Source organism: Salvia miltiorrhiza, chromosome 8 (genome assembly GCF_028751815.1).
Source record: "Salvia miltiorrhiza cultivar Shanhuang (shh) chromosome 8, IMPLAD_Smil_shh, whole genome shotgun sequence".
NCBI lineage: Eukaryota > Viridiplantae > Streptophyta > Magnoliopsida > Lamiales > Lamiaceae > Salvia > Salvia miltiorrhiza.
Window position 1 is genome coordinate 7,637,600 of NC_080394.1, and position 24,570 is coordinate 7,662,169.

A 24,570-nucleotide genomic window follows, 5' to 3' on the forward strand; every position below is an offset into this window, starting at 1 on the left:
CACTCCGATAATAAAATCGACTAATACATGATTAGACATATAATATTACTATTAATACGATTAAATGTTTACGACAAAGGAAATTCACAATCACTGTTCCAGGTCCACGCTGAATAATTGTTTTTCATGTATATAGTAGTAGCTTTTAAACTAGACAGTATAAATAAATCATATAGTAGAATATAAAGTAGCTATGTATATAAAATATAATTATATAATTTTCATTGCACAGGGTTAAAGATATTACCTCTAAAAATATGACGTGGACCTACAAAACTATACTCCCTCCGTTTTTTTAGTGTTCTATTAATATAAATTTATTGTTCCTTTTTAAGTGTCATATTTCAAAATTTGAGAATAAAAAATGACAAAGTTCCTACTTTACCCCTTTTTAAATGTCCTATTTCAAAATTTGAGAATAAATTTATTACACTTTGAAAATAATAAATATGGGCACAAAAGTAATACTTCAATTTCCTTGATATATGTACCTTTTTTCCATGGGACACTTAAAAAAAACGGAGGGAGTATATTGGAGCATTCTAGCTGGGAAAATGGTTTCTAAAAAAATGTGAATTCCAACAACAAAGAATAAATCTTAGCAATAAATTAATTTGAAATGTCCTTGTATAAGGAAAAGAAACAAAGAAAGCTAAAAAGCAACTAGACAACATGGGTTAGTAGAGAAAATTGATTGAAAATTACTGTTATCATTTAGTGCTAGTTAGTTAGGTGGCTATGTTGTTAGAATTGTATCAAATTTTAGCTAACGAAAAAGGATGGTCCAACCTCCTATGCCCTATTAATATTATTATCATCCATTTTAAATTTTCTTTTACTTTTTAAAAAAGCATTAGTGCCACATTAATTCCTTATAAGCCACATGCTCCATGACATGCTCATATTTCCTTTCAAATAAATTTTCTTGTCCTAGATATTAATACGAGTGTTACCATTAAGCATTGAAATTATATAGATATTTGGATAATGTAATTGTAATTAACGATCACTAGCTGAACTAATTACAAATCCTGATCTTAACAGTACTATAGATTGTGTCTTAATAATTTAAAAACCAAACTTTGAAAAATGAAATTGAAAAAATAAAAAACAATAGCGAAAACTGAAGACTCTCAAATATAGAAAACTGAAGCAACTTGAAAATAATAATCCGAAACCCATGAGGCCTAGCTCAGGTGGTAAAGTTGAGGTATCCAAAGACTCTCATTTGTGAGTGGTCTTGGATTCAATCCCGCCTACGTACGAGTTGCTTATTTAATTATAAAATAAATACCTTTTGTGATTTTAATAATAATAATAATAATCCGAAAAACGTTTCAAAAAAACAAAAAACCCGAAAACAGCACGTTTTGGGTAGCAGCCACAGCGATCCTTTTCCCTAAATTCAAGTGAATTTATGTCACTTGTAGAAATCTAAAATTTAATCGCATGAAATTGACTATTGAATTTTTATTTGTAATAGTAATTGATTGTTTAAAGTGATGTTTCTTTAGGCCTATTTTGTTTTAGTCTTGATTGCTTTAGATATATTTTTTAACTAATATTTGTTGGAATGGCATTAATTTGTGCTTGCTACTTACATTTTTTTTTCTCTGGTGGTAAATTTTTAAATTAATTGTAATACTGCGGTTCTTTTCTTGATTTTGTAGGCTCCTTCCAGTTTTACTGGTTGGTCAAATTTCCTTTTTCATTCCATTTTTATTAATCACAAAAAAATGGCCACTTACCGCCGATGAAATCTATATCTCTATCTATATAAAGAAAGAGATTCATTCCCAAAAATAATAAATTAGATTTTTCCATCAAAATCATCTTATTATTTCTGAATTTCTTTTTAATATTATTAATTATTTTTTCTTTCGTTGGACTAGATCATATGTATATATATTTTTTAATTATCCAATTAAAGTATTAATTAAGTTTTTATCTCTTAAATATATTATAGTATGTGTTAGTTATATGGATATATAAAATGATCACACATGTTTAATAAATATATATTAAATATTTAATAAATGTAAATAAAATTATTAAAATATTAATAATGATAAGATTTATGATTATGTATGGACTTTTAACATATTTATCTATTTATTAATTTGTACTTTCATGAATATCAGTCAGCAAGTGTAAGAGGAATTTTGAATATTTAAGATTAATTAAACCATTATGATTATATATCAATTATAATCCATCGAAATGATTATAACACAATCATGGTACTATAATGTATTGTATTAGTTAATTTTTTATTCTTAGATATTTTATAGGTGTTAGTTAAATATATATATATATATATATATATATACATATACATACACACAATCATATTCTCTCAGTCCGCGATATTGTTTCAACATTGTGGACGGCGCGGGTTTTAAGAAAAATATTGGATATGTAGTGAAGTGGAGTTTGGGTTCCACTATTGTTGTGAGTGGAAGTTTGTGGACCCTACTTCTATAAATGAAAATGAAAACGATATCGCGGACGGACCGAAATGGCAAATGTGGAAACGATATCGCGGACGGATGGAGTATATTATATGACCACATTACATAGTTTTCTTTTTGAATGAAAAATATGTCATAACATATTTTTGTCTAGAATGATCACATATGTTCTTGAAATATAAATAAAATATTTAGTAAACATAAATAAAATTATTAAAACATTGATATTAATAAAATTTATGATTGCACATATATAGACTTATAACATTTTATTTATTATTTTTTGAACATTTAGTTAGCATATTTATGGCTCAATTGCATAGTCATACGGTTGGCTATGAACATGAGATTTTAAAAATGAGTCCCACGTTGAAAGAATTTTCATAGAGGGATTGAGAGATAATAATGGTTATTCATCTATCGATCTATTTGAAGATGCATTGTTTAAATTATTTGAAAATTGAATAAGAGACATCGTTTAAGTATTTACCCATTCTACTTCAACAATACTCATGATAATTCTTATTTTAAAGGACGAGCAATAGTTGTTGTAAGTTGTAACTCATATATTATACAATTTTAAATTTTGTATATTCATATATTATTAATAAATAATTAAATTTTAAATATAAAATTATTTATTTAATAATTTTAAAAAAATAATATCTCTCGTGCATTGTACGGGTACAAAAATAAGTAAAACTAAAAGAAGATATATGATCTTTTAATTCGAAAATAAATATTTAGTCACTTTTTATTCAAATTTCTCAAGTGACCGCATCAGCATGTAAGTATTATTAATAACTTAATTATTATCAGTATTATTAATAACTTAATTATTATCAGGGCCGGTCCTGAGAAAAATGAGGCCCTGGGCTAAATTATAAAAATGGGTCCTCAATATATTAGCACATCAATATATTAAAAAATAAAATTTTCCATTACTTATAAAAAAATGATTTCATCTAGCATTTTTACTTGCAAAATCATTTACGATATCGTTCAAATCTATGTTATCTAAAATCTCTTAATAAAGATAATAAAATTAAAATGAAGATAAAACCATCTTATAATTGGAGGATATAAAATGAATGACCAAGATGTTGACAAAACCTTTTTAACTAACGATTATTATTATCTATTTAAAAAAAATCCACCAAAATATCTAGATATTTTTCTTTCAAATTTTCTATTAATTTTGAAAGGAATTTTGGAACTTTTAATTACTTTTTACTGATTTGCATTTCATAATATTTTTTTAGGCGTTAATTGACTGTAAATCCACAAACGATTAGTGAATTTTGCTATTTTTTCAACTATATCAAGTTGCAATATAAATACATAAATTTTAGCTCATTCATGAATTTGCCCTGAATTTTAATTTCGTTCATACATGACAAAATTAAAGATGATATAATATATACACATTATATTAAAATAACTTATACAAAATTTCTACTGAAATATACACAGTACTATGTATATAATGAATATATATATAGTTTAATTTTAAAATTTGTATTTTGATAAAATTAACAAATAGTACAACCTAGCAAATATGAAATTTAAAATTTGTCATGATCAAGAATCATAACATTTTAAAATTTGTTTATTTTATTCTGCTTTTTTATATATTTTTTACTATATGGTATTATTTTTATATTTTTTATTATAACAATTTAATGCAGTTACTAAGATTAAACTTATATTTTTTTCATTTTAGAACTCTTTAGCTTAAAATATAAATTTGTAGATAAATAATTATATATATATATATATATCTTAAAAATATAATTTCTAGTATAATTTACATTTATTAAATTTTTAGTATGCTTTTGTATGATTTTATTATTATTATTATTATTATTATTATTATTATTATTATTATTATTATTATTATTATTATTATTATTATTATTATTATTATTATTATTATTATTATCTAGAGTAGATTGATAAAAAAATTAGAAAGAAAAAATTGTTTTCAAAAATAGTAAGGTGATTTTTGACAAGAAAACATAACTTACTATTTTTGAAAGTGGTTGAGCTTTTATATATGTATATAGATATTGTCAAATCATTCAATCTCTTTAGAGACATTGACGATCTCAAATACGTTTTCAACCATTTTAAATTTGAGAAGCTCATTTTACAACAGTCTATTAGTAACTGGCATTGTCAGCATAATTTTACATTTCGATTTGAACTTTGAAGTTTTAATATAATATAAATTTGATAAAAAAATTTGGAGTATTGCCTAATATTTTTAGTATATACAAAGTCTATAATTAATGAGATATATTTAAAATTTTGGGCCCTCAAAATTATGTTACAAAATTATCATCAAATTAATTTGAAATTGATTTTAAATTGAATTTTGAATTTTTGACAATAAATTATGTTATCTAATATTGTTTAGTATACATAAAGCCTATAATTAATGAGATATGTAAAAAAAAATGGGCCCTCAATTTTTTGGGGCCCTGGGCCGTCGCCCATGCCCGCCCGTCCTCAGGGCCGGCCCTGATTATTACCGATGTTAGAGTATTACTTATTAGGTTATTCTTCAGCAATCTCACAAAAAAAGTTCAGAATTTCCCAAAAGTTGCTGCTGAGATCTCTCTCTCTCTCTCTCTCTCTCTCTCTCTCTCTCTCTCTCTCTATCTGCATCTCGTTCTCTCTCATCAGTTTGAAGATATCACGTACTTATATCAGATATGAAAAAGGAAGAAAATGTAGATGGTAAAAGAAATCGGGTGTGGCGGACCTCATCCTAAAAATAGCGACAAAACAATGATGTTGAAAAATAGAAGAAATACCCTAATCTTGTTTTGATGATTCCAAATTTTTTAGATATTATTTTTTTAGATTACATTCTTTTCAAACTCAAGTGTTAGAGTTCATTCTCTGGTTAGACTAAAGCGGCAAAGCTTGAAGACTAATGAAGAGCTGACTGAAAAACGTGGACTGAAGCTTGGAAGATTGACCAACTGATGTTCACCTGAAGTTATTACAACAATAAATGAAGGACCAGTGTTGGAATATGGAAGCAACCTTTAGTCGAAACATTCTCTGAAGACTTGTTTAAGGATCAGAAGAAAACAACGGACTGAAGATGCATTCAAGTACATATCACTTAGACGAATAATTAAAGACAAAGGATATCGTCTGGTACACGCCGCATTAAATGCAAAGGACAATGCATTAAATGCTAGGATATGAAAAATCGTCCTTCACCGAGCAGAATTACTTCTACTTTTACTGTAACACTATCTCCCCATGCCTGAAGACCATACCCATTTCGGCGAAAAATGAGATAGAGGACGAAGACCCTGAGCACAGATCAAATCAAGTGTCAACGACAGTATTTAAAGAAGAACCTCCTCCAACGGATCTATTCTTCATCCTCCGCCTATAAATAGAGCTCAAGAAACAACCTTCAATCTCACCGATTCAAAGACTTACACTGAAGCTCTGCCAAAATATCAAGTCAGCCACTTACTTAGCAATCAAATTTGAATCGAAGAAGAGAGTAAACCCTGTTGTAAAAATCAGTTGTCCTGATTTATAAACACTCTCTTAGAAGTGTTTAGGCAACCATATTCATACATCCTTAGCCTAGCCTTTGATTACTCGAGAGCCTGTTCTCAGTAATCCTAGTTAGAAGATTTTCAAACTCCTTTTCAACCGAGCGAAAATAGTGTTTGAGTGATAGAGTTTTAAACAGTTGTCTAAACTCAAAGAGTTCTTAGCCCCCGCAAGCAAGACGAGTGAAGTCTTAGCGTATCTGCGAGATTGAGAAAAGAGACGAGAAATCCAACTTAGCGTGTTGGTACTAAAACAGTTGTTTCAGTTGACAGGTTTGTTGTGCACCCGTAAGTACAAGCGCAATCGATTGTCAGTGTGATCAACTGACCGTGGATGTAGGAAAGAATTTTCCGAACCACATTAAAAATCTCTGTGTCATTTACTGTTTTCAGTATTTCATATTCTATCTGTGCACAAAGCTTATATACTGAAACTGTTAACTTGAAAAGAGAAACCTTAAAATTGACAATTTGATTCACTAGAGGCTATTTCCTTAAAATCATTTCCGCGCACTAAGTGTTATCAGTCTAACTGACAAATCTTTGGGTAGTCAGTAAGATTTATAAGACTCACTCTGATTTTCAACTGTTTAGACTGAAGCCTTAACTGAACTATCAGTTTGTCGACTTGTTCTTCATACTGAAGTTATCCACTGAAACAATATCAGTGTCAGTCTACACATTCTTTCAACTGATCTTCATTTTCACTGATCACGTCACACTACTGACTTTAGTCAACAAAAGAAGTTTTATTTTTAAAATAGCCTGCTGGTGTATTCCTCCCCATACACCAGTTCAGTGACCCTTCAAGACCCAACAAATGATGTCACCACGCCATAACCTTTCCCACTCACCAACGACTCTTCTAGCGCGTGTTTTACATTCTCCAATATTCAAATAATCTTCATGCGCGTGTTTTTCTTTTTCTTGCAATTGACACATTTAATTATTACTTAATTCGAATAAAATCTTAGTGTCTTAAGTTTTTCATTATATTTTAATAGTAGCACAAAAATATGGAAAAAAATTACTAATTGATACCTAAACTAACATTTGCACCTTGCTCAATTGCATAGAAAATATTTTTACATTTTTATATTTATATAAAAATTGATATCGACTCAATTACCATTCGATTCACATAAGGGTTTGAGGAATCTCATAATTCAAATATTTAATGTAATTATGTAATTTCATGCATTCTTTTTAATTGTTAGTTTGAGTCCAAAAAAAGAATGCATAAAATTGTCCATATCACATGTAATTTTTTGTTATACAAAATTGAATTTTGAAACATTTTAGTTAGTTTTATAATTATTCGGATATTTTCATTATAATTATGTATAGTTTGTGAAATATTTGTTAGATGTAAAAGTCAAATATTTAATTAAAATTATATAATTCGAGATATTTTTGTTAAAATGTGATTAATTTGGATATTAGGATTTTTTTTTCATGTATTCTTAGAGCTCCAACTAGATAATATTAAACTTTTTTTTTGGGATCATATTAAACTTTAGGATGCGAATATACAATTTTGCAAAATCCATTATTTAATTTCGAAAATAGTTTTGTACTATTAAGAAAAGGTGGAAGCTCTATAATTTATTTATGGATTAATTCTAATATAATTATCAACACTATTTATGTTCGGTACAACAACACACGTGAAATTCTTTCTATATTGAAACATGATGATTATTTCTTTTGTGCAATTTCATTCTCAATTTTCGACTTAAAATATAACATTAAGTACTCCCTCCGTCCGCCAAGATTATGTAAAAATTACTATATTTGGCGTCCGCCAAAATTATGTCACTTTCCTTTTATGGCAATGGTCCCACCATCCTCTTTAATATTTTATCCTTACTAACACTCTTTATTTACAAAAAACCCACTCAAAATTCAATCTCAACCACACATTTCATAAAGTGGTGGGACCCTTTCTCCACTACATCAAAATCATCACCAATTTTATTAAATCCCGTGCCCAAGCAATTTTATATAATTTTGGCGGACGGAGGGAGTATCTTTTTGCAGTAATTCATTAGAAATAGAGTAGAGTGACGCGCTTGGAATTTGCGTTTGGCAAAGCCCGCAGATTGAGCCAAAACTAGAAACTGTGTGTAGCGTAGACAGTTTAACCATGGTGAAAAGCAAGTAATGGACAAAGAGAATTTTGAAGGCTCCAGGGTTAAATCTGTCAACTCACAAAAATGACCGCTTCGCTCAGAACCCGTACACTTCGCTACCATCAGTCTAAAGTCTGTGTCCTAATATCTCGCGATATCTCTTCCCCATCACGATATTTTCTCAATCACTCCTTCCGCTTACAATTTTCTCCTTCAATACTCCATTCGATTACTAAAATTATCTTTTCCATTAAATATGACTCCCTATTTTTTATTATCTCACCATAATTTTTTTACTTATTATCTACTCCCTCCGTCCGTCAAGATTATGGCAATTTGCTTGGGCACGGGATTTAATAAAATTGGTGATGATTTTGATGTAGTGGAGAAAAGGTCCCACCACTTTATGAAATGAGTGGTTGAGATTGAATTTTGAGTGGTTTTTTATAAATAAAGAGTGTTAGTAAGGATAAAATATTAAAGAGAATGGTGGGACCATTGCCATAAAAGGAAAGTGACATAATCTTGGCGGACACCCGATATAGTAATTGTGACATAATCTTGGCGGACGGAGGGAGTATATTTTTTATGAAATGGGACTCTTTCTTTATTCACATTACACTTTTATTTAATATATTTTAAAATTTGTATTACTTACAAGTGTTCATTTTTTGTGAGATGAATGAAATAAAAATTTATTTAATGTGAATGTATTTGCTAATTAAATGAGCAATAAATCTATGCAGTCACATTGTGGCCACCCACACACTAATATAATAAGGATAATCTTGATTTATTTAATTTATTTTTTTAAATAAAAATAGGATTTAGTTATTTTATTATATTCTCTATATTGTACTTATTTTTTTATTTATTTTTTGCATTTTTTATTTTTAATTTATTTTTTAATAAAAATAAAAAAGTTACCAAAAAATTGCAAAAAAATTACTATAATGTAGAGAATATGATAAAATGACTAAATCTTATTTTTATTTTAAAAAATATGTTAAATAAATTAAATTATTTTCTACTTAAGTAAATTATGGGCAGCCACAATGTAGCTGTTTAGCATTACTCTTAAATGAGCGATAGATATATGTAACGTAGTGAATTAATGTGACATTTACAAAAACATGACTTGGTTGACAGCGTAAGCATAATCCGAAAAGCTGAAAGAAAAAAAGTTAAAATAAATAGGAGTGTATTATTAAGTGTGGAATTAAATAAAAAGGCAATTAATGTAATTGTCCCTATTGTCTGGTGCGTGGAGATTATTAGTAGAGAGAGAGAGAAAGAGAAAGACAGAAGATAACTACAAAACCAACCATAAATCCATGTCATCCCCCACATACTGCTCTCTCTCCGTCTAACTTTACCTTTGTATCCTTCTCAGACGCCGTCGTTTGGGCTCTTCCTCATGGCTTGATAGAGAGTGAGAGAGATAACTACAAAATTTGTCGTGCAAATATTGTTGAGGGCGACGTTTTCCGTCAACTGCCGGTGAAGAAATCAACGATTTACGGGGCGATGTTTTGGTGCTGTTCGTAGTCACATTTCTTTTGTTTTTTTCTGCTTTTTCGGAGCCAGATTCGTAAATCACTCGCATTTTGGATCGTCGATTCCTGGATCAACGGTTGCGGATTTTTTTAATTCCATTTATTTCTCTCTCCGCTTCAAAAAACCATAAACAGAGGTGCGTACATACACTGCGTGCGTTTTACACGCAGTCCGGGTGAGAAATCTTCGGAGGTCAGTATACAAATTGACTCTGTATTAGTATCCACAACACTTTTGGATGAACAACTGTTGCTGCGATGTTCGGTTGTAAGAGGTAATTGCTTTAGATCTTGTCCTTTTTTTTTGTTCTGGCGGAACGAAATTAATCAAAGTTTAAAGTGATTTCGGTATATTGATTTCGTCGATTGATTTGCTCCTGAATTATTGCTCTCTTTCAATTACTTGCAGCATTTAGTGAACAGGATTGTGAAAGTATAGTTTAATTAAACGAAGAAATTGTTCGTCTCGATTGACAAGATAGAGAGAGAAAGCCATGAAAGAGGTGGGAGAGAGGAGCTTGGACTCCGAGCTATGGCACGCGTGCGCCGGCGGCATGGTCCAAATGCCGCCGGTGAACTCGAAGGTCTTCTATTTCCCGCAGGGGCACGCAGAGCACACACTCACTACTGTCGATTTCGGCGCTTTGCCGAAATTCCCACCGATGATCCTCTGCCGTGTCGCCGCCGTGAAATATTTAGCCGACCCCGATACCGACGAGGTTTATGCCAAGATTAGGCTGATCCCGGTGGGGAAGAACGAGCACGGTTTCGATGACAATGGACTTCCGGGAAACAACGGATCTGCGTCTAACGAGAAACCTACTTCTTTCGCGAAGACGCTGACGCAGTCCGATGCTAACAACGGCGGAGGATTCTCCGTTCCTCGTTACTGCGCCGAGACGATTTTCCCACGGTTGGATTACTCCGCCGATCCTCCCGTGCAGAATGTGATTGCCAAGGATGTTCACGGCGAGACTTGGAAGTTCCGGCATATCTACAGAGGGACACCGAGGAGGCATTTGCTGACTACTGGATGGAGTACCTTTGTGAATCAGAAGAAGCTGGTGGCCGGAGACTCGATTGTGTTCTTGAGGGCCGAGAACGGGGATCTTTGCGTGGGAATCCGGAGGGCTAAGAGGAGCGGAGTTGGGAATGAGCCCTCGTCCGGTTGGAACTCCGGTGGTGCTGGGAATTTCGGGTTCTCGTCTTTCTTGAAGGAGGATGAGAGCAGGTTGATGCACAGAGTTGGTAGTGGGAATCTGAGAGAGAAGGGTAAAGTGAGGCCTGAGTCGGTTGTTGAGGCCACTTTCCTGGCGGCCAACGGCCAGCCTTTCGAGGTGGTCTATTATCCGCGGGCGAGCACGCCAGAGTTCTGCGTGAGGGCATCATCTGTGAGTGCCGCCATGAGGGTGCAGTGGTGTGCTGGAATGAGGTTCAAGATGCCATTTGAAACTGAGGACTCCTCTCGGATTAGCTGGTTTATGGGAACTATTGCTTCTGTTCAAGTTGTTGACCCCCTCCGTTGGCCTAATTCGCCTTGGAGACTGCTTCAGGTGATTCACAGCTCCTTATTGTTGTAAATTAGAAACTTGAATGGACAACTCGTATGCCTTATTCAATTTGATTTTGTCTAAACGTTTCTGTTCTTTGTTCAACTGTCTGTTGCCTTAAGTGCTGGTAATCTCCATGTTATATTTTGGAAGTTCATGGTGCTATTAGAACTAGATTTATCATTCTTGAATCTTGATAAAAATAATGTCAAAACTAGTTCGAAAGTCATGCTAAACAGATGTTTTCCTATGACAGAACATGTGTTTTCATTTCCTGAACGTAGAGCAGCATATGGATCTGTTTCATTTTAGTTAGTATTTGTGATCATTTCTTCTGCAATCATATGCTCAACTACGCTCTTGGCTATTCTCCAACATGCTATAGCATCAGTGGCATCTAATTGAAAAGTAAACTAATACATATGGAGCTGATATAGTGAGGTTGGTTTTTTCATGTAGATTCTGCAATTATATATTTTCTATTCTTCCATTGAGTTGTTCTTTAGTCCTTTCTATAACTGCTACAACCAAAATATTAAGGACTGCAAACCTTATTGAGACTTATTCTGCTTTCTTTCTGTTCTTACATTACTTCTTGCACCGAAATGTTGCAGGTAACATGGGATGAACCTGATCTGTTGCAAAACGTGAAATGTGTCAGCCCTTGGCTTGTTGAGATGGTCTCAAATATGCCAACAATCCTCCACCTATCACCCTTCTCACCACCAAGAAAGAAGTTGCGCTTACCGCAACACCCAGACTTTTCACTCGACGGCCAATTTCCAATGCCGTCGTTTTCAGGCACCCCCCTAGGTCCAAGCAGTCCCTTGTGTCTATCTGACAACATTACTGCAGGCATACAGGGAGCCAGGCATGCTCAAATGGGAATCCCATTGTCGGATCTCCATCTCAGCAACAAACTGCAGATGGGACTGTTACCACCCAGTTTCCTGCGGCTCGATCCTCATGCTAAAATACCGAATAGGATGGCTAGGAGCCATGTGGATTGTAACGAAAATATATCTTGCCTATTAAGCATGGGAAGTGGTACTCAAAAGTTGGAGAAAACTGATGATGTCAAGACACCTCGGTTCGTACTCTTTGGTCAACCAATACTCACTGAGCAGCAGATGTCTAGCGACTGCTCCAGTGAAGTAGCTTCTAAGGTAACAGAGGAAAAGATCTCCTCTGGCGGGACAGCATGGAAGAATGGAAGTTTTGCTCTTGACTGTGAAGATCTTCCAAAGAACCTTGCTGGTAGCCAGTTCTTGTGGAAACAAGGTTACCATGCATCTGATCTTAGCTTGGATACTGGTCATTGCAAGGTGTTCTTGGAGTCGGAAGATGTAGGTCGAACCCTTGATCTATCTGTTCTCGGATCATATGAAGAGCTATACAAAAGGCTAGAGGACATGTTTGGAATTGAAAGGTCAGAAATGCTGAGCCATGTGTACTACCGTGATGCAGCAGGTGCTGTCAAACAAGCTGGAGATGAACCATTCAGGTAAAACGGCTTTTTGTGCTACAGCTGCGATGGTATAATTTTGCATCCATTGACATGCTTGAGCTATATTTGATACTGCAGTGAGTTCGTGAAGACTGCCAAGAGATTGACTATTCTTATGAAACCAAGCAATAACAACACTGAGAGGTAATTGCTTATCTCTTATCTGTAGTTTTCTGGTTAAAGGTAGTCACAATTCTCTTGCTTCTGTAGTCATATTAGAAATTGATAATAATATATGCTAGTAAGGGAAGAAGCTGGCCAAACTGAAAGATCTCTTACTATGTGTTTTAGGAAATTTATCACTGGTTTGCCAACCGCGGAGCGCGGACTAGATTCCTCCAACCAGGCGGGGCCTCTCAGCATCTTTGCGTAGTCGAAACATCTTGGGAACCATGGCAGAATAGGCGAGGTTCTGGTTTATTCATCTCCATTTCTATAGTTCTAGTATGTGTCTGCGTATCCCAATATGTACTATGGAAACTTCAATAATGTGAAGTTCTAGTAGCTAAAAAAAATGTTTGTTGTCTATAACATCATTCTAGTCAATGGTGTAGATTCGTGTTTATGCTCTAAAGCCCAATCAACTCTACTATGTTGGCTGCTATATTTTTATCATCTTATTATGTTACATGTTGAAATATAGCTCTTTCTTCCTTTTGCTTGGTTGATTTGTGCATTTTTTAGATTCAAGAATGGTGATGCATTTTGCATCATGGCATCTCTTTGGATCGTAGCCTTCAATTTTTCATCATATAGATATCAAAGAAGACAACAATAGTCATGTTCTTTTTCTGGCTGCTTTCTGAATTAGTATTAAATTTGTCAAATTAGCTAGTTTCTTACAAGCTTTTTAAAGTAAGAGTGGCATAATGGTGGTGTTTGACAATCCCCACATACCAAAAGTGAAGCAAGATAAAATTATTATAATGAAATGTTTGAAATTTGTGAAAAGAACAAGTGATGCAACAAATAAAAAAGGGGGGAGCTTTATTTTATTTTCACACGTGAGGTGTGGGACACTGTTAAGACAAGAAACCAAAGTGGTTGCTAAATGTATGATTATGATAATGATGTTTATGGGATGATGGTGATGATGATAATCATGTCATGTGTGTTTTCCACTCCTCTCGCCGCCTTGTTGCTCGAGTCATAATTGTGCTTAACGCAGCAATAGCATCTCTAAGATTAATTAATGCCCTCTTTGACTAACTTCTTTTTCACCCAATTAACATTAATGCTCCCTTTGATTTTAGACTCATTAATCATGACACTTACTCCAAAGTTGCTAGTGAACGTGTAATTCATATAATAATCGACCAAGCCCTTTATTTTTGTGCTCATCTTTTAAATTTACTACTGTTTCATTTCATTATTTCGAGTTTGCATGGTCTCAAAGGTAGGTCAGCTTCATTTCATGTAGTAATTTTTTGAATAGTCTGTAATTTTTTATTTAACCAAATCCTTGTTAGAACCGGGTACACGATCGAGATATTACAATAAATATTTTGAGATATTACAACTCAAAATAATTGAAAATATTACAAAGAAAATAATTTGAGAAATTACAACTCAAATAATTTTATACAACTGAAATATACTGTATAAATAAATTATACGTATAGACTAAGTCGAGTCGAGATAAATCTCTTCCCGCAAGAAGATTATCGCCCCGGTAGTGCTCTTCGGTTTGGCGTATCTTCCCCAAAGGTAAAACGACTACGTCTCGTCGGATGTAGCACCACAATCCGGCGAGCTCCGACGAACTTAATAGGATCAAGAACTGAGCACAAGTGTTTGCAGAGAGTGTGATTGTAAATGGCAGAATGCAGAAATTTGTTGGTGTTGTTCCTTCTTTCTGCATGCTCTCCACAAGTCTATTTATAGACATGTGGTAAGTATGAATTCAATACCTTGAATTCTACTCCGACGGCTGGAAGCCGTAAAGGTTGAAGAGTTGGCCGGTGGGCGCAGTCATTGAAGAAACTTAGTTGCAAAATTGAAGACGCCATGCAGAAGTCGAAGCTGGCGTGCTTCTGATACTGCTGCTCCTTCTTCTGCTGCTGCAATGTGCTGGGCTTGGGAAAAACAATCAGTTGGGCCAAGAAAATAATTCTGTTGGGCCAAAAATTAAAAGCCCAATGGAGTTGGTCCAAAAAATAGTTTGGGCCCCAAACACCACCCCAAAGCACCAATTGCCAAGATCCAAGTCCTTGGCCGCGGCCCGTACCCGACCCGCCCGTCCGGCGGCGACGTCGTCGTCCGATCGATCGATCGATCGTCGGCGGCGGCGCGCGTGTGTGTGTGCGCGCGAGGCTAGTACTTAGATCAAGCCCACTAGCAAGCCCACAAGTCAATTTATTAACTCCACGTGCTTTGCTATTCTTATACATGAAAAACATCTCTATGTTTTCCAATGTGGGATAACATAACAAATGTTATTTTTCCTCTTCAACATCCAAACTTTGACATACAATATCTCACTCATCGGAAATCGGTTTTGAGACTTCAAGTATATCACGTTGATCTACTCGAGATGTAGATTAACATCCAATAATTATTTTAATTAAATAATAAATATTTAATTAAATAATAATTTTCAGATATGGCATAAAACCATATTTCCAAAACCATATTTCCAACAATCCCCCACATGAGTGAGAAATCAGTATGCGAAAGTATGCAAACACTTAGCTCAGTCCTCTTAAGATACAACATTGCATTTGGAAAGGTAGCTTGTGGCTTTGAACCTGCCATAGTCAATATTATCGAGTATACCGGCGGCCTAGTGGATTGTGTTCCTTGAACTAGTCCTCCTCGGTGTATACTTAGTCAACAATATTGACACAATATTGCTTCAATCCTTATTCGTTCTCACGTTTGTGTCCATTACAGGCCTTGGAACACCTCTTTGGATTCATAAGTGTTTCAATCGAAGCGGCCCCACTTCACACTTACATAGGTGACTCTTAACTCAAGTATCCTGCTATACTTGTCCTCTTCGAGGAGTTCTAGAGTCATTAAAAGTCAAAGACTTAACCTCACCACGTGCAGGTTTCCGAACACTCACTGTTCTACAAGGAATAGGCAATTCGAGTGTTCAACACACGGATTTTCATAGCTTAGTTGTCTCATTGAACCAAGTTCTTGGGATCCTCCAGTCATCATGGTTGGGTTGCCACTATGATTATCCTTAATTTGTGGACTTCAAACCCATTCCCCCTAACAGTTTATACATCTGATCTCGATGGATACTTTTTGTCAAAGGATCCGCTATGTTATCAATTGATCTTATATAATCAATTGAGATAACTCCACTAGTGATCAAATGTCTCACGGTATTATGACGTCGACGAATATGTCTCGACTTACCGTTATACAAATGGTTTTGTGCTCGTCCGATAGCAGCTTGACTATCACAATGAATTATTACGGACGACACAGGTTTCGACCAACATGGAATATCCTCGAGGAAATTTTTAAGCCACTCGGCTTCTTCACCAGCTTTATCCAAAGCTATGAATTCTGATTCCATGGTCGATCTAGCAATACATGTTTGCTTCTTGGATTTCCAAGACACAGCACCACCCCCCACAGTGAATACATAACCGCTCGTTGAAAACGAGTCTTTGGCATCAGATATCCAATTTGCATCACAGTACCCTTCAAGTACAGAGGGTTCCCTAGTATAATGAATCGCATAGTTTTGAGTATATTTCAAATATCTCAAAACCCTTTCAAGAGCTTTCCAATGTTCATTACTAGGGTTAGCTGTAAAGCTGCCCAACTTGTTGACCGAGCATGCTATATCGGGACGAGTGCAATTTGTTAGATACAACAAGCTCCCAATAATCTTCGCATATTCTATCGCGTCAACAGGTTCTCCCTTGTGTACACTCAAATGCACACTAGGTTCCCATGGTGTCTTAGCTATTGGCTTGTCAAAAGCGTTGAATTTCTTTAACACTTTCTCAACGTAGTGAGATTGTGTTATAGTAATACCATCAGGTCTTCTTAGAATTTTAATTCCAAGGATAACATCAGCTAAGCCCATATCTTTCATGCTAAAATTTTTACTTAGCATGCCTTTGGTTTCTTGAATCACTCGGGAATTACTTCCCATGATGAGCATGTCATCTACATAAAGACAAACAATAACATATCTGTTATTAGAATTCTTAATGTAGACACATTTATCGCACTCATTGATTCTGAATCCATTTGACAACATTACACTGTCAAATTTTAAATGCCATTGAAGCGGTGCTTGCTTCAACCCATATAAAGACCTTTGAAGTTTGCATACTTTGTGCTCTTGCCCAGGTACTACAAACCCTTCAGGTTGCTTCATATATATTTCATCTTCCAACTCGCCATACAAGAACGCAGTTTTCACATCCATTTGGTGAATCTCGAGATTGTGCAAGGCAGCAATAGCGAGAAGCATCCGAATAGATGTTAGTCTGGTCACAGGTGAATAGGTATCGAAGAAATCGTACCCTTCTTTCTGCCTGAAACCTTGAACGACAAGTAGGGCTTTGTACTTATCTATAGTACCATCAGATTTGTACTTCTTCTTTAGGATCCATTTGCATCCTAAAGCTTTAGCACCAGGTGGTAGTTCCACTAACACCCAAGTATGATTCTGCATAATGGAATCAATCTCAATATCGATGGCTTCTTTCCAGAGAGCTGCATCTGAGCCAGACATAGCTTCTTTAATCGTCACCGGTTCGCCATCTAGCATCAAGACAACATAATCCGGTCCATAGACATTAGCTTTTCTAACTCGTTCCCCACGTCTCGGTTCTACATCCATAGGTTTAGACCTTGGTCTTTTCCTATTAGGTGGTACATGATTAGAACCCGTGGCATCATCTACTTGAGTAGAATTACTAGCTACTTCCATAGGTTTAGAACCTGTAGCATCACAATCAACTCCATCATTAGAGTTCGATGTACCTTTATCCTTGTTAGGATAGATATTTTCAAAGAATATAGCATTCCTTGATTCTATCGTTGTCCCAACATGTATATCAGGTATCTCCGATCTGTGCACTATAAAACGATAGGCACTGCTATTAAGTGCATGACCAATGAAGATACAATCCACCGTTTTAGGTCCTATTGTAACTTGCTTTGGTAAAGGCACTTCTACCTTGGCTAAACACCCCCACACTTTGAGGTATTTATACGAAGGTTTCCTTCCTTTCCATAGCTCATAGGGAGTTACATCTTTCCCTTTGAGTGGAATCTTGTTCAAGATATAGTTGGCCGTTAAGACAGCTTCCCCCCACATGTTCTGGGGTAATCCTGAACTAATCAACAAGGCATTCATCATCTCCTTAAGAGTTCGATTCTTGCGTTCAGCAACGCCGTTAGATTGTGGTGAATAAGGAGCCGTCGTTTGATGGATTATACCACTTTCGTTGCATAATTCAGCAAACGGAGCTACATATTCTCCACCTCTATCACTTCGAACCATCTTAATTCGACATCCAAGTTGATTCTCGGCTTCATTTTTGAAGTTTCTAAAAGCTTCAATAGCCTCATCTTTACTTTTCAATAAGTAAAGGTAACAATACTTTGTGCAATCGTCTATAAAGGTGATAAAGTACTTCTTGCCACCTCTAGTTTGCACGAACTTTAAATCACAAACATCGGTGTGAATAAGTTCCAATGGTTGAGTGCTCTTTTTTACCGATTTAAACGGTAACTTAGCCATTTTGGCTTCAACACAAACTTCACATTTTTCTTGTGAGTTGTATTCATCAACTTTTAGTAAATTCATTTTTACTAATCTCTTTATAGCATTTAGATTAACATGTCCAAGTCTACAATGCCATAAATCAGAACACTCAATCAAGTAAGCAGAAGAGGTTGATGCATCTTTATTGATCTTAGCCTTGGCAAGCTTACAAGCTCTTACACCAAGTTTGAAAAGTCCTTCGGAGACATAGCCTTTCCCTAGGAACTTTCTCCACTTGCGTATTACAACATAGTCAGATTTGAAAAACAATTCAAAATCCTTATTCGTAAGCCTAAAGCCCGAAATTAAATTCTTTCGGACAGTTGGAACGTGTAATACGTCTTTTAATGTGATCTCCACGCCCGACGTGAGTTGAAGAATCACATCTCCCATGCCAAGGACTTGGGATGTCCGCTCGCTAGCCTCCATTATCGTTTTGTTTTCCACTTCTTTGTAGTTGTGGAACAACTCACGATTTATGCATATATGGACGGTAGCGCCGGTGTCCACGAACCAAGCGTTCGGGTTGTCCACATGATTCACCTCGGAGATCATGGCAGCAAAGTCATCGTGGTTCCAATCGTCGAAGTCCTTCTCGACGTTGTTCACGTTGCCATTTGCTTTCTTCCGCTTTGGCTTGCGGCAATCCTTAGCCATGTGACCTTTTTGTCACAATTATAACATACACCATCAAACTTTGATGGTTGACTACCGCTTTGCTTCCCTTTACCCTTATTATTAGGGTTAGGGCGACCACGTTTGTTGAAGGGACCGCCTTTCTCGGTGAGATTAGCCTTTGCCTCCATCGGAGCTTTTCCCTTTTGATCACGACTTCTCACGTGATCCTCCATTTGAAGCTTGGATATTAATATCGGCACGGACATCTCCGAGCGCTCATGCTTCAAAAGGTTTTGAAATTTCCTCCAACTAGGAGGTAATTTCTCTATGATGATTGCAACGAGCAATGCATCCGCCAAGGGCATCCCTTCGGCTTGAACCTCATGTGAAAGATTTTGGAACTCTTCCACTTGGTCCATCAATGGTCGGGAGTCAACCATTTTATATTCCAACCATTTGGCAACGACATACTTGGTAGTATTCGCTTTGTCCACTTGATACTTTAGATCAAGGGCCTCCCACAAATGTTTCGCGGTTTCATGAACCTTGAAAACACGGTAGAGCCGTTCGTCCAGAGACATGAGAACGGTGTTACGGCACAAGTAGTCGCCGCGACACCAGTTCAAATATCCGGCACGAATTTCTTGGCTTGTCTCCCCTTCCCCTTCACTCGGGGTTGGAGGTTTATCCTCCATTAAGAATCTGGCAAACCCCACGGTTGTGAGGTAGAATAGCATCTTCTCTTGCCAATATTTGAAGTTCTTGCCTGAGAACGTTGATGGTTTCTCGGCAAGACCAATAGTTCTAAATGTTGACGATGAAGCCCCCGTTGATGCAAACGAGGAAAATATTGACGACGTGGTTGAACCGATGGTTGCAGAGGTGGTGGAGCCGTCCATATTGACGTCGGTGTGAGCCATTTCTCGAACGTGTATCAACGGCAGAGAAGATAATCTTCTTGCGATTGTTAGAACCGGGTACACGATCGAGATATTACAATAAATATTTTGAGATATTACAACTCAAAATAATTGAAAATATTACAAAGAAAATAATTTGAGAAATTACAACTCAAATAATTTTATACAACTGAAATATACTGTATAAATAAATTATACGTATAGACTAAGTCGAGTCGAGATAAATCTCTTCCCGCAAGAAGATTATCGCCCCGGTAGTGCTCTTCGGTTTGGCGTATCTTCCCCAAAGGTAAAACGACTACGTCTCGTCGGATGTAGCACCACAATCCGGCGAGCTCCGGCGAACTTAATAGGATCAAGAACTGAGCACAAGTGTTTGCAGAGAGTGTGATTGTAAATGGCAGAATGCAGAAATTTGTTGGTGTTGTTCCTTCTTTCTGCATGCTCTCCACAAGTCTATTTATAGACATGTGGTAAGTATGAATTCAATACCTTGAATTCTACTCCGACGGCTGGAAGCCGTAAAGGTTGAAGAGTTGGCCGGTGGGCGCAGTCATTGAAGAAACTTAGTTGCAAAATTGAAGACGCCATGCAGAAGTCGAAGCTGGCGTGCTTCTGATACTGCTGCTCCTTCTTCTGTTGCTGCAATGTGCTGGGCTTGGGAAAAACAATCAGTTGGGCCAAGAAAATAATTCTGTTGGGCCAAAAATTAAAAGCCCAATGGAGTTGGTCCAAAAAATAGTTTGGGCCCCAAACACCACCCCAAAGCACCAATTGCCAAGATCCAAGTCCTTGGCCGCGGCCCGTACCCGACCCGCCCGTCCGGCGGCGACGTCGTCGTCCGATCGATCGTCGGCGGCGGCGCGCGTGTGTGTGTGCGCGCGAGGCTAGTACTTAGATCAAGCCCACTAGCAAGCCCACAAGTCAATTTATTAACTCCACGTGCTTTGCTATTCTTATACATGAAAAACATCTCTATGTTTTCCAATGTGGGATAACATAACAAATGTTATTTTTCCTCTTCAACATCCAAACTTTGACATACAATATCTCACTCATCGGAAATCGGTTTTGAGACTTCAAGTATATCACGTTGATCTACTCGAGATGTAGATTAACATCCAATAATTATTTTAATTAAATAATAAATATTTAATTAAATAATAATTTTCAGATATGGCATAAAACCATATTTCCAAAACCATATTTCCAACAATCCTATGATCTATGAAACACAACTATTTCACCCGATACACTACAGGGTGACACTCTTGTAATTTTACATTTTCCTGATTGCTGAATTACCTAAGTTGTCGTTAACTATCATAATTGTCAAATACTAGTATATAATTTCACTTCCTAAAAATAGACGAAAATATTACATGTCAGCCTATAATATTTCGACCACAGCGACTGCTTTGGCATCAATATGTTAAATATTCTTCTTTGAACAAACAAACAAAGACTTTGTTAATCCCATGATTTTAATGCTAACAACTGGATGCACTATTTAGTGAAACTATAAAATAAAAATACATGTTAGAATCAATGAGTCCAAATCAATAGAAAAAAAAGATATGCAATTGACAATGAGGAGTGAGATTAGGGGACAAAGACAATAACAAAACCATGATTTCAAGCAAACTCTTGGGATTCATCCCAATATTTTCTCCCTTTGTTTTCAGTTCCAAACATTAATAGGAAAAAAAAAAAGTAATCACTAACTTCCATAGCATCATGATCTACAAGTGGATGTAGATATGGTACAAATAAATTGTAGATAATATGTCGAGATTTAAAAAAAATACTATTAAATTATCAGTAGTTAATGTGAATTGTTGTGTAAAAGTTCTAATCATCAAATAATATTGCAGAGAAAATTTCTTCTTCAAATCTCACATTCAGAATTTGGAATACGCAGCCCTAATCAATGAGAATGAGAACTCACCAAATAATATATGTTTGTCATGTACAATCTGATGATATATTAATATTATAGATAACACTATAATAAAAATTGTCTGGTGACATGATTTTAGAGGCATCAATAAAATTGTAAAATTTATGACATAATGATGTGTAACAAAATTTAGTTGCATACGCATTTATCTATATAATTTTATTACGTAACAATTAAAAAATATATTAAATTAATTACACCTTCAAATATCACAAGGGTGGAGCCAGGACTTTGATTTGGAGTGGTTGTGTGTAAACAGTGACTGTTATGCAATTTTGAGAAATTAATGAAAGGACAAACAACAATCAAACTTTTTATGTAGTATTGTTTTTTATTATTATAGTCATGTTAGCAAACGAACATCATTCCGAATAATTTTAATCTTTTTTTTATTATTAAAAGACGCCTTTTTATGTCATATCATCCATTTTCCCCTCATTCCCAAATTAGATTAAAATGATGTTATCCTTCTATTAAAAAAATATATTCTAAAGTCTTATAGAAATATCTCAAGTCCAAACATTTTTTTTAAAAAGAAATACGGGTACCCTAAAAAAAAAGAAAAAGAAATACGGGTTTGCAAGAGATCTAATTCATGTTCGTATCAACCACAACTCATACTTCACCGTTTCATAAAAACATGAATATTTTGTCATTTTAGGCGTATCACAAAAACATGAATATTCCTATTTTTGTGCACTATTCAACCACAATCCCTTTACTTTTTATAAAGTGGGACTCATTTTCTACTCACAGTACACTTTTATCTAACATTTCTTAAAACCCGTGCCACTTTCAAATGTTTATGTTTTTATTAGACGAAGGGAATATATTAGTATTGATTATACTGTAGAGAAATGTAATTTTTTAATATTTGCAAATAATGTATTTGGTTTAATCTAATTTGAGCTTTTCCACCAAATATATTATATAAAATTTGTGCAGTTAAAACCTAGTAAAACAATATATAAAAATATAATTCAAACTAGCTACTACAATGTACACAAAAAAAAATGGAGTAAGTAGGACTCTTTTTCATGGACGGAGGGAGTAGTATTTTTTTTTTTTTGGATAGATTTATAGTATTTTCTTAATCTTAGAAAAGGGAAGAAATATGAATTTCCAAAGTATTACTATTAGGATAAGGAGAAATTGTCAAATTTAAATATGATTACAAGTAAGAAAAAAAAAAGGAAAAGTCTATATATTAATTAAAAAGGTGCCCAAATTTTAAATTCAGATGATCTTAATTCTTAAAATTTAATTAATTAATTAATTACAAAAGTTAAAAAATGGGGTGGGCTGAAGCCCACCGTAACCCTCACATTGCTTTGCCATTGAATGCCATTATATTTTGTGATATGCTTTTATTTTTGTGACATGTATATTAGCTATCATCACAAAATGTCTTATTTAGGCTTATAATTTTAAAATTTATGTCATTATTAGAATATTTTATTATAGTGTGAGTTAATGATGAAACTAAATGAAAAATGAAACAAACGACTCATGGGATGATTGTATCTAATCTACTCACACAATTTGTATATGTGCCAGAAATCATGATATGATCCAAATTTGACCAGGATTCTCGAACAAGGGGGGGGCAAAAATACACAAATAAAATAGTGATTAATACAGCAATGGAAGGTACAATCCTGACCGTTGGATCACAAGAAGTTGACAGCTATAGCATGGTTTGAAACCAAATGTGCACCCAAAATTCAAGAATCTTTGAAAATATATGTAAATAATTAATGTAACTCGCTCGATACATCTAAAATAAAAATGTAAACCAAAAGCTCTGAAATTAATAAAAGTGTTTTCATCTTTGACCAGAAAAGTTAGGGTTTTGTGCTCAAGATCCAAGAAATTCAAAGAGATGACATTGTAGTATCCCCTAAAATCAGGTGTGGGAGAAGCTGCTGTTTTGAGCTTATCTTCATTGCCAATCTATCCACTCATTTCTTTCAGAATAAAGCCTTCCCCATTTTTAAATTATTTTCTACAACGTTTTAAAATAATATTTTAGAGAGTTAATTAACTACTCCTACCGTTTCACTTCGCTTTACCGTTTTTTAAGAAGACTAAATTTATAATTTAAAGGTGTATAAACACATATTTAATGTAGGATATTTGCCGTAAAAATACACGAACTTTCAACAAATTCTATTTTTTTACCAGGACCTTTAAAATTTGAAAAAAAATAAAAATATTACCTTCCGATTCTTTCTGATTTTTCTCATTGATATGAAATATCTCAAATAGAAGCTGATTTTTAAGGACTTTTTACTTAGATTTTTTGATACCTAAGCATAAGAGATAATAAATGTGGCATAATAAAGTCAATATATTAATTTGTCAATTTAAAATTCCTCGCGCTTAAGTGTCAAAAAAATATAAATAAAAAAGTCCCAAAATCAGCTTTTATTTGGGAGTATTTCATACGGTGGAAAAAAAATCGAAAGATGGTGTATTTATTTTCAAATTTTAAAGATCATGGACAAAATTAGAATTTGTTGA

At 34.7% G+C, this 24,570-nt stretch overlaps 2 protein-coding genes across 2 annotated transcripts in view; both read left to right on the forward strand.

The window, feature by feature from the left end:
- Positions 1-24,570, forward strand: part of LOC131000554 (uncharacterized) — a 407,676-nt gene that overhangs the window by 34,285 nt on the left and 348,821 nt on the right. The window lies entirely within an intron of this gene.
- Positions 9,411-13,461, forward strand: LOC131000542 (auxin response factor 22-like). The gene is made up of 5 exons (XM_057926516.1): positions 9,411-10,021; positions 10,156-11,299; positions 11,911-12,800; positions 12,882-12,947; positions 13,095-13,461. The coding sequence occupies exons 2-5, from the start codon at positions 10,241-10,243 to the stop codon at positions 13,174-13,176; spliced, it is 2,097 nt and encodes a 698-aa protein (XP_057782499.1). The 5' UTR covers positions 9,411-10,021; positions 10,156-10,240; the 3' UTR covers positions 13,177-13,461.